We start from the raw sequence: 17,533 nt of genomic DNA, 5'->3' as shown, positions 1-17,533 counted from the left end.
TCCTGGGTTTAACACTGCAGTGTAGACATACCTTTCATCTACTTTGCCGTCTTTTAAAAGTAGAGCTCTGAAGTCAATATATCATCAAAAGTCTCATTATTAATTTGTAGTGCAGCGTCTTCTAGATCACAGGATCGGGGCTTCACTGTACTAGGTACTCCACACTCACCGTATTAAATATCATCTTGAACTACTACAAAAAGGTTATAATACTCTGTTTTACATATATACTTTCTGAAAATGGACAGACTTTTTCTCTCAGGTTAATAGGATTTTATGTCCTACTTCTTTTATGACTAGCATGGTACACACTTCCTCTGCAGTCCATTTTACCTTTAGAAAAAACTTTTTTATTCTGTTTTCATTTCAGTTCTGTACTGAATAAAAGCGGAGATGAAAAGGCAGATGAAGTAACAGAATTGTTTTCTTTTTGAGCGTGACTCTTGAATAGCAAAGACAAGTCTGGAAGAAGGTGATATCTGTCGGGAGAAAATAAATGAAAGCAAACGGAAATACTACTTGAAAATGAAGCAGAAAGAAAGAGAAGCTTGTCTGGAGGTGAAGAAGATGGCAAAAGATGCCTATCAATATCCAGTAGATTCAGAAAGAGGATCTCACAAGCAAGAAATTCTTCTTTGGAATACTGAGAACAAAGATATCAGTCCTGAATTAATTTTGGATAAAGAACTGAAGAGTGAAACTACCAAAGAGCTGGCTAGTAGTGATCCAGATACACGGAGACAGCTAAGAAATGCAGACAAAGATTTGATTCTACTGAATAAGGTTCCTAAGAACTCAGCCTCTTTTCCATGAGATTCCTGTTGCATATTTTTCCAGTAAACATTTTTGAAGACCTTGCTGAAACAAAAAAAAGTGTCCAGAAATTGGCTTGTGTGGAGTCAGCATGCTCAACAACTGTTCCGCTTTCCTTGTTGTCTTTTGATGGATGCAGTAAACCGCTGCAACAAAAGTATCAGTGCTTGGCATGTCTGATGAACTCAAAAGTAACTATGATCGGGTTGAAAGCCACGAGCACAATTCTGTCCATTTTTCACTCTACTTTGACTGGAAAAAAGTTTGAAGAACCACACTGGAATTAATGGTGTTCTTCAAAAACAAGCTGAGGAAGAAACCATAAAATGGAACGAAATTTTGAAATGCATCTCAGATGTCATATTGGTTTTAGATGGTTTCATTTTGCAGATCTAACAGCAAAACAGGGGACCAGGGGAACAGCCTTTTCTTTTGTACTTTACAGTTGCTTGAGGTATCAGAATGGAGTTCACAGAAGACAGCTAAAACCAAGTCCTAAACGCTTATCCAAAATGTACAGAAAGCATTCTACAATGATATGACTGTTAACAGAAAACCAGATGCTTCCTATAGAGAGCAAATTATTTTTTGTTTTGTGATACGTTCAAACTCAAGATAATGTATGGGAAATTAAAGAGTGCTTTTTGATGTCTGAGGACTCCCCAGGGGGGAAAAAAAGGACATTGCAGAGCCAATATGCAGAATACTTGAAAAGAGTGGTATCAGCCTTCAAAACTGTAGAGGTCAAGGACAGGACAATGGGTCAAACATGGCTGGAATTTCTGAAGGAGGAATTTACAGAAGAATCTTCAGGTAAACTACTCACCACATAGTGCACACAGTCTGAGTCTTTGTGGTGTGCATGCAGCAGACTTAAGTGTGGACATAAAGAGTTTGTTTGGAAACACTCAAACTCCGCAACTTGTTCAATTCCAGGCCTGCCTGATTAAAAGTTCTGCAGAAAGCTGCAAACCTTCTGTTGCACACTAAGTGGTATTCAAGAACTGAAGCAGTGACACCACTATCAAAGCGATCGAGTGAAATTCCACACGTTTTGGTGAATCCAAAGAATGAAGTTGATTTGTCTGCAGACTTATACAATAAAGTAGAATATTTATCTGGTTAAAATATTTCGAATTCATTTTACTGGCTTAAAACCCTTCAAGCCATCCACAATGTAAGATGTTTACGTCAAGACTCAGAGCTTACATTTGGTGAAGAATCAAGGCTGATGAAATCACCTGCAAGTGAAACGGAGCACCTTCAAGAATCTTGGCCTCTGATTCTTGATGAGTCCAAACTTGTAGCAGCTGGCCTGGGTCAGAAGAACAGGGGCAGAAAGAGGAAGACATTCTACAACAAAGACAGGATCACTACATATTACCAAGAAAACCAAGAAACCAAGTTCAAGGTTGACTTTATGCTGCTATAGACATTCTTATCAGGGAAATCACAAGAAAATCTGAAACAGCTAAACAAAATCAAAAGCATTGTTTCATTTATTTGGAACCTGACTACAAACAATGCTAATGCTAATATCAGCTCAAGAACAATTAAAATGTTACCCAAGAGATTTGATAGAGGATTTTGTTGAAGAAATTCACCTTTTAAACAAACTGACACACACAGAGTTTGGAAAAGTTACTTCAATTAAGCTGTTATACGAGATTTGTGAACAAGGACTACAGAATGTTTTCCTGCAGACCAGGACTTTGATCTAAGGACTTTGATCTTGATACCTATTTCAGTTTCCAAAAGGAAATGCTCCTTTATCAAGTTAGCCCTGATAAAAAAAAACAAAAAAAACTGCTCCCAATCTACCATGGATAAGGTTAAGATTTCGTCATTGTTATTTTTAGTAAAAATCAGGGACAGGTCCCGGGCAATAAACAAAATTTCATAGACACCCATGACCTGTCCCTGACTTTTACTAAAAAAAACGGGCAGGCAGGGGAAAGGGCTGAAGCACAAACCCCGCAGGAGTGGAGAGGGACTGACAGCCCAAGTTCTGGCCCCTGCCTCTGCTGCGGGGGCTGATGCCAAAGAAGTCACAGAGTTTCCTTAAAGTCACAGAAGCCATGACCTCCGTGACTAAATTGTATCCTTAATCATGGGCTGAGACCACATATCAGCCTTAGTGATGCTGTCAACAGAGGACAATCTTGCAAAGCGTATAAATTATAATAGTGTGTTATAAAAAAAGATCAACGTGATGTGATTTGCCTTTGATGATAATAAATCAGTTTTAAAGTTTTCAACAGCATTCTTCAAACACTTTCTTCTCTACTTTGTCCTGGGCCCCCAAAAACTTCTGAGTAGTCCTAAGCCTTAGCCAAATCTAAACTCCCTTACATAGCAAAAGTATAAAATGTGGTGCATGTAGATAGGCTGTTGCCATACATAAGTGTGGTCTCCTCACCTTCACAAACACTTTCCTAGTCCTCTGAGATTTTTCCTTCAGTTGCTGGAAATACAAATTGTTCATTGGACTGGGTCAGAATCTTTACCAGATTATCTAATTTTAGACCATTTCATAGTTTCCAAGAAAAAATAAAAAGAAGGCCATCAGCCGTTATATTAACTATTGCAAATTATCAGAATGTTAATATGTTGGTGTGAAAGTCACATACATTAATGTAATACGGTTGCTATCCAACTAAGATGCTGGAACACACAGGTCACTTTCTGAACAGCAAATTAAGACCTTTGAAAAGGCCTAAGAAAAATATGAATTTATTCTTTGACTATATATCAGCATAAGATGATTAGTAACTTTAAAAGTTATGCTACTTTGTACTGAAACAGAAGCAGAACAATTGATTGTAATAAGGCTAAGTTACATAACTAGTTCCAAGCACAACAGGCCAGAGAGGAAAATGTTTCCCTCATTAATATTCCAAGAATGGAAACTATCCACTAACTGTCAATGTTTTTTCCATATCTGGTGCTCTTCTACTTTAATTCCTTGGATGGGTCAAATTGTGAATATGAGTATACTAAGAAAAGAAGCCATCATGTAAGCACTAGCTTTCCTTCCTTTTATGTCTGAACCATGAGGCTTATCACAAAAAACATACCACTATGGCAATTTCATTTTATTTATTTTTTTAATTATGGGAAAGGAGGAGACAGAAAGGTAGTTATACGGATCATGATAAAAGTGCAGGCTTTTAAAGATTCTGAAGTTTACAGTTTGGAATAACATGCACACACATCATAAGTTAGTTTAGCAAAACACTGTGAATGGTAACTGTCTATGCCCTGAAAATGTACCTATATACTGAAAATACTTAGGATATGTGTACACTAAAAACTTAAATCGGCCTGTATTAGGTCAACTTGCAGCCACCACAGTAATTACTGCAGTGGTGCATGTCCATACTACCCTCCTTGGGTCGTTGGTGCGTGTCCTGACCAGGAGCACTTCCACCGACCTGAGAGGCAGTGTGGGGAGCTGAGAGCCCCATCTCTCAGCTCTGCTGGCAGCTCCCTGCCAGGAGCCTGGCTGCCCCACAGGCTACTGGGCTTCTGGCGGGGCTTCTCACCTCCCAGTTCCCCTGGGCTTCCCGCCCCTGGGGAGCAGAGTCCAGCTGCTCGGTGTTCTCGTCCACCTCAGCTCCCACCTGCTCCCAACCATGAGCTAGGCAGCCTTGTCAATTTCACAGCTCCAGCATGGAGCTGTGAAAATGACGAGACAGCCAATGTTCCCAGCTGGGAGCACGGGGAGAGAAAGTCGCAGGGAGTGAGGTCCATTCTCACCCCAGCTCCCTGCTGGGAGCGGGGTCCATTCTCACCCCAGCTCTAAAGGCAAGCAGGGGGAGCTGGGCTTTAGCTACCCGGCTTTCTTGTCAATTTCATGGCTCCCCTGGAGAAAGCTAACAGCTGATATAAGTAATGCAGTGCACAGACACTGCATCACGCTAACTACAGGCAAGTCTCATCTTACTCGGGGGTTCCGTTCTGCGGTTAGCGCGTAAAGCGAAAACCGCGTATAGTGAAACACTCATTGAGTTCAATGGTGGGCAGAATCGCCCGCACTACAGATGTAGTTTTTATATTATTGTTTTTCCTTTTCCCCGTTTTTGCCGATCGCGCAAAGCTGAATTCGCACATGTTAAATGCCCCTAAGATGCGACTTGCCTGTACACTTACATAATCCCTACGCCTCTCATGGAGGTGGAGTTATTATGTCCGTGTAGTACAGCACTTACATTGGCAGGACAAGGCTATAGTGTAGACAGTGACATAATTAGGTCAACGTAAGCTGCCTTACATAGACATAACTGTGTAGTGTAGACCAGGCCATAGGAATGTTTAAGTACTAACAAAACAGTTACTTATTTTATATTTCAACTAGCTGGAATAGTTGCAACTTTAACCATGGGTCTATCACACAAATCTGTTCAGTTCTAATGACAGCTTTTGTGATGCCAAACCAAACCATGCAAAAGAATGCCCATATCTGACTTAAATAAACCAAAAAAACCCAACTCGATAAGAAGTCACACATGGATAATACAAGTCTGGAAAGGAGTAGAGACAAGGTACTCCTGTTTTATCAACTATAATGGATATAAAGGTCACACAATCAATCCTAGCTAGGTATTCCATGGTACAATAACCTAGTAAATGATGAAGCAGTGCTAGTAGTCATCAAAATCTCACTATTGCAAGGTTTTTCCTAGGAGTTATGGGCTCAGGAAGAACTGAGGCTGAAGAATCGAGATAAAAGCAGTGCAACAGCTCATATTTGGAAGCTTATCTTTCAAATAACATTTTTAAATTAAAGCTTAAATTCTGCAGAAATTGAGGGTTTTGGATTCTGGCACTGCCAACCAACCATAAGCATTCAAAAAACATGAATCGGGCCCCTAAAAGATCATGAGATGGCTTAGAGTTCAGAAGCTTTTAAAAAAATAAATAAATAGAGTCTTTATGTGCATTCTGCTTTTGGAGCATTTAAGGCTCACATCTTCGAGCTCTTTCACGACAATGATGAAGACTAGAAAATTCAGCTTTTTTTTAAGTAGAATTCTCATTTCATTCCAGGAGTTGGGGCTTGAAGTAAAAATCCACCAAATACTGACAGGCTTGCCAGCGTTGGAAACAATGGGAACCACACACACAGGAAAGGTTTCCTACTTGATGGTAATAAGCAAATTTTTCAAGTCCTGCCATAGGTTCATTGAAAATGTCTTGAGCTATTAGAATAAGTGTTACAGCTACTTAATTATACAGTAACAGTGGTATTTAAACTAAGATACAAGTCTCTTAAGCACAGACAGGATAAGAGCCTCAGGTAGTAATAAGCAACTTTTACTGTGAGCATTTATGCAAGAGAAGTTCACATAATTGATATAAAATGCAATTAAGAATATACAGAAAGGACAATTATACTTTATCTCTTCAGCACAGTGAAACCATAACTGAGGCCTTATCTATACTTAAAAGGGTTTACCAGTACAGATATATGATATAGCTTAAACCAGCTCCCTGAATGTAATATACTATACCAACAAAAAGACTTTTTGCCTGCATAGCTTTTGCTGGCATAGCTATGTCAGCTAGAAATGTGAAAGAGGAGAAAAAAAAAAAAAAAAGTCACACTCTTAACAGACATAGCTACACTGGTAAAACATTCTAATTTAAACAAGGCCTAACATTCAGAAGAATCCCAGGCAGGCACAGGTCTCTGCTCACAGCACACTATGAGGCTTGGTCTACACTAGCAACTTATCTCCGTATAACTACATACGTCATGGGTGTGGAAAATCTACACCCCTGAGCGACGCAGTTATGCCAACCTAACTCTTAGGTTAGACAGCACTATATCAACGGGAGGGCTTCTCCCATTGACATAGCTACTGCCTCTCCGGGAGGTAAAGTGCCTATGCTAACGGAAGAAGTCCTCCAATTGATGTAGGTAGCGTCTTCAGTGCAGTGCTACAGTGGCGCAGCTGTGCTGCTGCAGCATTTTAAGTGTAGAGAAGGCCTATATGAATCCTTTTGTTAAGTGATGCCTTAGATTTAGGAGATATACAGAAAGGTGTCTGATTCCACGAAGGTTACAGAGATTCCTTTGAAGCAGCATATATCAAATAACTAGAGATGGCTGAAATCAAATATTGAATAAACTCACATAATGGAAAAAGTATATTGGTCTTAAATGACCAATATATTTAATTAGAGGGCTATGCTAAAACACAGACTATTTCCACCTATACTGGGTAACAGAATGTTCGCACCATGTAAAGAAGCACACAAGAGAAAATAATCTCCTTGAGGACAAGTGTACCAATGAGCTTGGAGGGAAAGATCTAACAGCCAAGATACTGAAAATACACAAACTCCAAGAATGTAAAAACTGTATCTGTCCATAAACAGACTAGTTATAAAGTATCCTATCTAGTGAGGTTGCTTTTCAGACTTTAAAATAAGGTTTTATGCCACCATTTTTTATTTTTACTTTATTTTCTAACAAACCTTGCTTTCTTTTATAAGGAAAAACCCTTGGGGCTGGTCTACACTAACGCTGTAAGTCGATCTAAGATACACTAGTTCAGTTACATAACGGAAGTCGACGTAACTTGGGATGACTTACAGTGGTATCCACACCACGCTATGTCAACGGGAAACGCTCTCCCATTGACTTAGCATGTCTTCACCAGACCCACTAAATCAGTGGCTCTCAAACTTTTTTATTGGTGACTCCTTTCACATAGCAAGCCTCTGAGTGTGACCCCCTTAAATATATTTAAAAGTGTTTTTAATTTATAACATCATTATAAATGCTGGAGGCAAAGTGGGGATTGGGGTGGAGGTTGACAGCTCGTGACCCCCCCCCCCCATGTAATGGGGTCCCAACCCCCAGTTTGAAAACCCCTGCACTAAATCGACATCGCTGAATATATCGCAGCAGTGTTGATTTAGCCGGCAGTGTAGACATGGCCTTGGAGACCATTCCCAAAGACAAAGACAACAAACTGGCTTCTGGTAAGCAGCAGAAAGAGGTAAAGGGTACCCATGCTGAGGCATATAATTAAAAGCATCAGGGAAGAAGGTCCTCACTCCCAGAAAACACTAGCTGTAGTTACTTGCAGGCACAGAAAAACATGGTGACTGCAATAAAGGGCAGAGAACTGAAGCTCACAAGTGTTTTAATGTAGATGGTCACTATTTGAAAAAGAATCTGAATCATGAACCATAATTCAATGAAAACAAATTAAGTTAATACTACAAATTGGTCATATAGAGAACAGAAAAATCATTATAAAAAGAGAAAAATAAGGCTGTTCAAAGGTATTATGGGAGGTGTGGCAACAGCAAAGAACACAACCAAAGAGTGCAGGAACAAACTATGACAGCTAGGATTTTGCCATGTAACATCTCAGGAACATGACTTATATAACAGAGGCAACATTTGAAGCAGAAAACAGAGCTACAATAGAATAAATACAGCTAAGATGTTGCCCTTACGACTGGTAACAACACACAGCCAAGCAGAAAGGGGGAGAAGAGCAGAAAAATAAGGATCATGTACTGTCCTCGACTGGCAGCAAAACTCCAATGAGTATCAAGAAACATTTTGCATTTTGATCAGAAGCAATGTATAGTCAAAAGGCAGGACCATTACAAATAGGACCCAGAAAGTAAACCTGACTTGGACATGTTGCGAAAGTTGAATACCCAGTGAGGAAAAAGTGAGTGACTGAGGCCCTCAAGAAGGGACTGCAATAGGACAGAGATAAAAATTAAAATAAAGAAGTGAAAGAATTAGGATCTAGGGCAGTGGTTCTCAAGTTATTACATATTGTGGGCCGCATATGCGGCCTACAATGTGTTAACCTGGGCTGTAGGGACTGGACGGCAGGGCAGTGGCAGCCCAGACCCTGACCCTGGACCCCCACCATGCGGGGCCGGTGCACCAGGACCCCCGCCACGCCGCTGCCCAGGCCCTTGGAGCTCACGGGGCCAGACGGCTGCCCCAGACTCCAGAGCTCTCAGAGCCGGCCAGCTGCCCGGGGACCCCGCAGGCCCAGCCGGCTGCCCGCCCAGGGACCCTGCCGTGCAGCTGTCCCGGACCCTGGAGCTGACGGGACGGGATGACTGCTCCGGACCCCAGGACCCATGCGATGTGGGGCAGGCTGGCTGCCCACCCCAGTCCCCCGCCATGCAGCTGCTCAGGCCCCCGGAGCTCACGGGGCCGGCCGGCTGCCTCGGACCGCAGGCCCCCGACCCTCCAGGGCCAGACGGTAGCCTCGGACCCCCGAGCCCACAGGGCCAGCGGGAGCCTGACCCTGCCGCGCTAGGCGGCAGGGCAGCCTGAACCTGTACCCCCAGGGAGCTGGGAACCTGAGAACCCGGGCACACCCACGGCCTTTAGCACACAGCTGAGCTGGGTCACAGCTTTGTGCTAATTGGGCCGCATGCGGGCCATGGGTTGAGAACCACTGATCTTGGGTAACTCAGGAAGCGAAGGGGGAGAATTAATGGAATTTTAGTTTAGTTATTAAGAATTGGCTGTAAGCATATATTGGGGTAAGATCTGAGACATTCATTAACCTGGTGGGTAATGTGTCCAATCCTTTGGGATTGGTAGAACTTTTTATATGAACAAGATTTTCAGTAATCTTCGTCATATTTGACTTGGCTGTCCGGGTGGGAGCTCAAGACTGGGCTACTTTAAGGGAACTGTATTTCTGGCTTCAGGGTAACCAGTAAGGTATTGTAGACATAGGCGGGTGCTCCAGGGCTGAAGCACTCACAAAAAAAAATTAGCAGGTGCTTAGCACCCACCGGCAGCCAAGCTCCCCTCTCGCCCCAGTGCCTCCCACCCGCTGGTGGCCCCACTGATCAACTCCTCCCCCTCCTTCCCAGCACCTCCTACATGCTGAGCACCCCACGGGTAGGGAGAAAGTCAGCGCCTATGATTGTAGAAGCTGTTTTGTTGCTGGCTTGGTGAATCTAAATATTCGAATACTCCCCAAAACTGGTGGTTATCTGCCCCATTCTTTGCAATTTGCCCTAATTGAGCAATCTTAGCCTGGCCCCCCTGAGATCCCAGTCACACATGGTTATACTGATGTAACTGCTCTGGTGCAAACCCTGAGGGCAGATGCTTTGAACTAGCGTAAACCATGACTTACATCCATGGACCTTTATGACAATGTAGATAAGTCCTTGGCAGGGGGAGAGAGTTTTCTCCAAGACCACGTGTCAACTTGGGAGTTTGTATTTACTTGGAAAGATCAACACTCGGCATGTTTTAGCTTGTATCCATGACATTTATGAGCTAGAATGTGAAAAATGAGTTATGCAAAGAATGTATGCATTTTATCTAGCCTTGCGAAACAAAGTTCCCTTCAGTATTCAAAATAAATGAAAGTTAGTAAAAAAAATAGCAGTTAAGCCTATAGACTGTCCTTTTAAGATAAAAATTACTTATGAGATCCACAAGTAGGTTTTAGTCTGTCATTATGGCTTCGGGTTATGAAAAGGAAACACTTGTGTGTTGTATAACACCAGTGTCTACTCTTCTCATTATTACAGAAGCCTACACTAACACTGTTCCAATTTCCATTTCAACTTCTCATTGCTGAAGTTTTCAGAATAAAGTATCAAGTCCCTGATTAAGGAAAGAAGAGTGATGGGGATTTCAAGGGAACAGGCACAGACACCTAATAATGAAGAGTGACTCTAATGTTGATCATCCAATAAATTGCTGGCCTGAAATGGACACAATTTAAAATTTCACCCAAAATTTAATGTTTGTAAAAACAACCCAATACATTTTTCAACGAATATAGCTCCTTCAAAGCAAATATTACTTGCAGCCTTTGAAACAAACATTGCAGCACTAGGAATCTGAAAGTTATACTGATTAAAAACAAAAATGACTTATTTGATTTTTGTTCAACTTATGAAAAATGCAGAGAAGTAAACAAAACTCAGTAACAAGTAAGCAGGCTTTTTAAAAAATTCAAGTCGAAGGTGTCTAGCATTAAAGAAACTTGTTTGCAACATATTTTTAAATTGATAGTTTAACAATTCTGGGTGAACTGACAGTTCACCTCAGCCAACTTGCAACAAACAATGAAAAATAGTCTCCCACATTAGTTTCCTTGCAGTCTCTATCTATTACCTAGCTCTCTTTGCTAAATTCTTCCTCTAATTCCACTCAGCTAGATGCACTACTCAATGCCCTCTGAGAAGAGTACACTTCGGAATTATATGTGTTCTCTTGTGTTAAGAGCAATACCATTGAAACTGCCACGTTTTGACATTTACAAGGAGACTGAAGTAGGATACCATTCTTTATTTTCAGACTTTGGTGACGTGCACCAGTGAGCCAACATACCCAGGATTTTCAGGTACACACCCCAGTAGCTGGTTCTCAAGGGTGGAACATACGAATGTAACTTGTTTTTTAAAAAGCATTCTGAACACAAAGAATTGTGATAAGCAGAATTTTTTGTTGGACAATAAAAAACTTGTTGAAGGACAACTTGGATCCAACTTTTTTTAATCCCCTCAAATGAATACAAACCAAGATTCACATTAGAGTTAAATTCCAGAATTTCTACACTCAAAGACCACCAAGGAATTAGAACCCTGCAATGGGACTTGGATCCTGTGGGTCCCACAGGACCTGCTGCCATAATAGCAATAGCAGGTAAAAGGTACTTTGTTGTGGGTGTGATCAGGTGAGCAAAAAAAGAAAAAAACAGACTATGGTAATTTGCTGGAAAACGCTAAATCTCTCATCAGTTTAGCACATAAAAACTGTGTCTGTATTCTAATTGTGTATATAATATATTAATTGACCATGGGTTTTTTTTGTTTGTTTGTTTTTTAGTAGCATGGAGGTATCTGTCTCTCTTGCGGGATTCGCAGGATCTAAGGTATTTGCAGGTGGAAGTGGGATAAAAATGCAAGAAACAACGCAGGAGCAGGTGAAAGTTGGAATTGCGGACTAAAAAAATAGTCCCGTGCACGGCTCGACCATGAATTAAAGGCTCAGTGAACACACAGATATTTATGTTAACACAATTATTAGATTTATGTTAAAATACCTTCTATTTACAGACCATACATCCCAAAGTATCAAAAGGTAGACACAGTCACTCCACTGAAACCCAACCCATCCTGGCAAAGAGGGTGGCTGCTAAACACCAGGACACCATGGCCAAGGAGACAACTCCACTTCTTCACAAAAGCGCTACGATTTTAAACAGCCACCAACTGACCACCAGCCTGGTGTTCTCCACGGAAACACACACCGCAGAGTGAGTGGAGCTGAGCTGCCTCCGCCAAACGAAGGGCCGAGCAACAACTCGCCGCCCCCAGCACTGGGGAAACGCTGGGGCTGCAGCACGACAGGCTGGTGGGCCCGGGCAAGACAGACACCGCTTGTCGGGGCCAGGCACCCGATGTCACCAGCTCCTCGGGAGGGGCGAAGACGGTCGCTGTCTGTCACCAAGCACCTCCCTTCCCCCACTAAGGAGTCCCCCGAGAACCAGCGCAGGGTGCCCGGCCTCTCCCCGCTCTACAGGGACCATCCCCCCCACCCACTGGGCGCCACGGCCTGGGGGGAGACACACCCCCGCAGCCGCAAAAGGGATCTCCCCTGCCCCCCGCCCCGCCGGGGCTAAGGAGCAATACAGCCCAGCAGTACGAGGGGCCGGGCCTCGCTCCCCCACCCCCAGCCTAGGACAGACAAACAGACACGCGGCAGCACCGGGGCCGGGCCGGGCTGGCCGCTGCAGTCAGCACAGGCCGCGCCCCCCGCTCCAGCCGGCGGGCAGCAGGCGTCCCCTTCCCCCGTTACCTTGCTGCTCGCAGGAGCCGCCATTTTCCCTACTAGTGTTTATGATGACGTTGCGCGCTTCACGTGCTTCCAACAGCTCCACAACAACCTCAGGCCCCCGCCTCTCGCGAGCCCCAGGGCCAAGCGGCCGGCGCATGCGCCCCGGACAGCTCGCCTCGTGGCGGCGGAGAAACACGAATATGGCGAACGAGGGGCGGGGTTGCGTTCCGGAGGGAGAGGTTGTCCTGACCTCGCGCTCTCCCCGCCGGAGCCTCTCTCCCAGCCGCTGCCGGCGCACCGCTAAGCCGCCTGCGGGTGGGGACAGGGACTGGGCCGCCGCCGCTGGAGATGTACCCGGGGGTGAAGAGCTCCCCCTACCCAATCCCACATGCGGGGGCATTGCCTTTCTCGTACGCACCACCACTAACCCCGCATAAGCGTGTCTCTGCCTCCCTGCCTCACATACCAGGGTTTTACCCCCTCTGGGGTATGGGGGCCGTGCAGAGTGATGCTGCTCCGGTTCCTTTCTAGTGCTGCTGGCCTGAGTGGGAATCCTCTGTGTCTGAAGCGAGCTCTGTGTTTATTCTTCAGGACCTATATATTCTAAATCGTTTCTTTTATTATTAGTAGTAATGAGGTTTAGTCTAGTTAGTGTAATTTAGTTCTCCCACCCTCAGAGAGCCTTTCTCTGCAAAGACCATGCCCAGAGCCAGGGTTTAAGAACTGAATTTCCTGCCTTCATTCTTTCTTCATGGGTGATGAGCTCCAGTGTTGCCTTTATTGCCTTGGGGAGGGTCACATCTCTATCAGGTACAGCATTTGTCAGTCCTTCCCTCCCTGAACTCATGAGGGACGATGGCTCCGACTAAAGAAGCATCTCATGGAGAAGGCCATAAGAGCTCAGTTGGACCTGGGCTAGAGAGGTGCCCTCCAGACAACAGCCTCAGTCAGCGGGCAGTGCCCCTCCAAGCACAAGCTCAGGAGCCAAGGCCAAAGCAGCTAAGTCTAAACAACTGTTACTTAGGGCTTCTCACAAGAGTAAGGGGCACTCTTGCAAACACAAGGACAGATATCCTTCCAAATCTGCACCTAGAGTAACAGATTTCTTCCTGACTCCATCCAAGTCAGTTAAGTCCTAACATGCAGGTCCTAAGGACTTAGGTCCACTCAAATCTCCTGAACATGAAGGTATGGCACAAAGGAATAAGGATCTGTCAGTACCAACTTCTGTTCTAATCCATAAGCTCAAGGATCAGCACCTACCACCATCTAGGAGTTCCAGACAAGACTGCTCTGGCACTGCCCCACAAGGAACCGCTATCCACTACAACTTGGGATGTGCTGGATCCATCTGTCCTGACCACTAGAAAACCCTGCACTCTAGGATGGACTGAAACCTACAGCTCCCCAGAGGATATCTTTACCTTATCTTATCCACAGTTTCCTCTCCTGTCAAGTATGACCCTATTTAGGGACATTACAACACTGGAGAAAGAAGCCAATGTGAAAAGATAGGAATGCTCCCCCACCCATCCAGCCAGAGTATTTGTTCACCAGTACCAATGGCTCTGCCAGTTGAACTGGAACGTACCTTCTCATTGGCCAAGTCAGAGGCTTCAGACAAAACATCATCTCCGCACAGGGATGCTAACCCGGACAAAAACTCTCAAAGGTCTGGGATCCATCCTTCACCCAGGCATGCCTATCCATGGGGACTGATGGTACCTAATGTCATAGGGTCCACCCAACCAGTCAACCCTTCATACTGGCATTATTGGGGTCCCTGGAATCTCTATGCTAGACACCCTGGACCCATGTATGAATCTCACCTACCATCTCCTAGCCAAAATCAACCAGCTTTGTTAGAGTACAAGAGAAAAGAAATCAAGCCAGATCCACTGGGGACAACAGTTCCAGTGGGAGTATCCTCCTCACCAAATGAGGTGATTGTCCCTCCATAATCATCATCCCCTCCTGATGACCACAGGCAGTATTAAGAACTCCTGCAGAGGGTGGTGGCTGAGCTCTAGATCCAACTCAAGGAAGTCCAGGATATTCAGCATCGGCTCCTAGACATTCTGCAGCTTTCTGGTCCTAGGTGGATGGCCCTTCCAGTGAACGAGGCTATTATGGAACCAGCCAGAGTAGTCTGGCGTATTCCTGCTTCCTGCACCCCCACCCCCAAAAGGGCTGAGAAGCATTATTTTGTACCAACCAAGGGAGTGGAGTTCCAGTTTACACCCCAGCACCCAACTCCCTGGTAGTGTTAGCAGACACTAAGAGGTCTAGGCTACAGCATCCCAAAGTAACACCCATGGACAAGGGTACTAAATGCCTTGACTGCCTAGGGAGGAAGGTATTTTCTTCCACCAGCCTTCAGTTTTGAATTGTTAACTACCCGGTCCTGTTAGCAAAGTATGATTTCACCAACTACTCCAAATTCTTGGACTTTAAGGACAAACTCCTTCAAGAGGAAAGTGCCCATTTCGAAGCCCTCATTGATGAGGGCAGACTGATAGCTAAAACTTCTCTTCAGGCTGCAGTGGATGCTACTGATGCCATTTTGAGAGGGATAGCTACAGCAATTGTCATGAGGCGCGAGTCTTGGCTCCACTCCTGGGGGTTCCCCAGGGAGGTACAAAATACCATTGAGGACCTACCCTTTGACGAGGCTAACTTATTCAGTAAAAAACATTGATGAGTCCCTTCACTCACTCACTCACTCACTCACTCACTCACTCACTCAAAGACTCCTGAACAACCCTCATTGCCTGTGTAATTCATGCCCCATCTCCAAAGAGGAAACACCACAAACAGATGTATAGGCCAAGATTGCCCCCTCAACCATTCTGTCACCAGCACTTTTACAAATGGCTGTTCATACTCAAGAAGGTACAGAGACCTAGGTATACGACTTCTTCTGTGTGATGGGATGTTCACCCCACACCACTCCTGAAGGGGTTAACATGGCTCAGAAGGAACTAATTAACCTGCTAAAACTACACAGTTTTGTCGACAAAAGTCAGCTTCCATCAACAAAACAGTGGAGGTGTACACACAGCAATGCTCCTCCCACCAATTTAACTCTCCTGCTACACCAACAAAATAAAACCACCTTGAGAGCATAGAGGTTTTTGTAACAAAGTTAGATCGATGCAGTGTCAGTATAGACACTGCGCTTGCTTATGTCACCCTAATTGGCCTCCAGGAGGTCATCATGACTGCCCTGGTCAGCAGTTCGGATTCTCTTGCCCTGCAGCCAGGTACACAGGCATCCGCCCCTCCCTCGTTTAAAGGCCCAGGAATTTTTGAAATTCCTCTTCCTGTTTGCTTGGCATGGACAGTTCACTCAGCATCTTCCCAGCTGACCATGCCAGCTTTCTGCAGTAGACGCGCTCCAACCTGGAGTACACTGGAGCTGTTGGATCTGCTGGCTCTCTGGGGAGAGGAGGCTGTGCAGTTGCAGCTTTGTTCCAACTTTAGGAACTTTGGGCTGATTGCTAGTGGGATGCAGGAGAAGGGGCATGAAAGGGACACACAGCGGTGCTGTGCTAATATCAAGGAGCTGAGGCAGGGGTACTAGATAGCAAGGGTGGCCAACTGACACACTGGTGCAGCGCCGAAGACATGCTGCTTCTGTATGGAGTTGAATGCTAACCTTGGTGGTGACCCCACCTCAACCACCAAGAGCCCCATGGATACTTTGGGGGGACTGGACGCAGCAGCCAGCACAGTCAGCTCCGAGGACAAAGTGGAGTTGGAGGCAGATGTGGAACACTTGACAGGGTCGTCTGGTGGTGCAGCGAGTCAGGATCTGTTTTTGACTCTGGAGGGGACTAGCAAATCCCAGCACTCTAGCTCTGGCATGCCTGAAGCAGGGGAAGCGAGCTCTGGTATGCACACTGTGATGTTGCACTCTATACGATTTTATGAAAATATGCTGAGTGTGAATATAATGTAACTGGAATATGCTTCATGCAAAAGGTCTTTTGTAAGGTATCATTACAAAGCTTATAATCTACTGAGTGTGTTCATCCTATTTGTATGAATGTATTATTCTTGTATCTGAAACTAGAAATATGAAGTACACCTCTACCCCGATAGAACGCTGTCCTCGGGAGCCAAAAAATCTTACCGCGTTATAGGTGAAACCGCATTATATCAAACTTGCTTTGATCCGCCGGAGTGCGCAGCCTCGCCCCCCTGGAGCACTGCTTTACCGCGTTATAGCCGAATTCGTGTTATATCGGGTCGTGTTATATCAGGGTAGAGGTGTATAACTCTGAGAGCCTATTGTAATTATGCAAAGTGTGGGCCATTAATGGTGGTTTGGAATCTTGATGGCTCCCATTAACCAGGACAATTGTCTGTAGATGGCTCTGTTTTACTTGTAAGTCTTCCTGTATACGTGTGTGCTGGCAAGTGGGTAATGAAGTCTTACAGTGACGTGATCATGTCACCTGAACTGGAATTTATCTTTAACCTGGTGCTTTTCCATTTAGAAGGGGGAGCGGGGGGGACCCAGAGAGACAAAAGATTCCCGCCTTGTGCCAAAGCTATATAAGGGGGTGGAACAGAACAAAGGGGGCTGCAGTAATGAGAAATCCCCTAGCTACCACCTGAGCTGGAACAAGGGCTATGCCAGGGGAAAGGATTGTGCCCAGACTAGGAAGGCATCCAGTCTGTGAAAGAAACTTATTGAAACATCTCTGAGGGTGAGATTTTATCTCTATTCAGTTTTATTACTGTATTAGGCTTAGACTTGCATGTTTTATTTTATTTTACTTGGTAATTCACTTTGTTCTGTTTGTTACTACTTGGAACCACTTAAATCCTACTTTCTTTATTTAATCAAATCACTTTTTATTTATTAATTAACCCAGAATATGTATTATGGCGGGGGGGGGGGGGGGG

General features: G+C 44.5%; 1 protein-coding gene across 2 annotated transcripts in view; it reads right to left on the bottom strand.

Moving 5' to 3' along the window:
* The window catches only part of TBC1D15 (TBC1 domain family member 15), a 95,902-nt gene extending 83,156 nt beyond the window's left edge, over positions 1 to 12,746 (bottom strand). For both annotated transcript variants that reach the window (XM_026648808.2, XM_026648809.2), the window contains exon 1: positions 12,641 to 12,746. In XM_026648808.2, coding sequence (XP_026504593.1) covers positions 12,641 to 12,664 — 24 coding nt within the window. In that variant the 5' untranslated portion in view covers positions 12,665 to 12,746. The remainder of the gene's footprint in view (positions 1 to 12,640) is intronic.
* Positions 12,747 to 17,533: the final 4,787 nt, after the last annotated feature.

This window comes from Terrapene carolina, unplaced genomic scaffold (genome assembly GCF_002925995.2).
Source record: "Terrapene carolina triunguis isolate 2854851 unplaced genomic scaffold, T_m_triunguis-2.0 Scaffold68, whole genome shotgun sequence".
Classification (NCBI taxonomy): Eukaryota; Metazoa; Chordata; order Testudines; family Emydidae; genus Terrapene; species Terrapene triunguis.
Note: the sequence above shows the minus strand (reverse complement) of the source record. Positions and strands in the feature narration are given on the sequence as shown.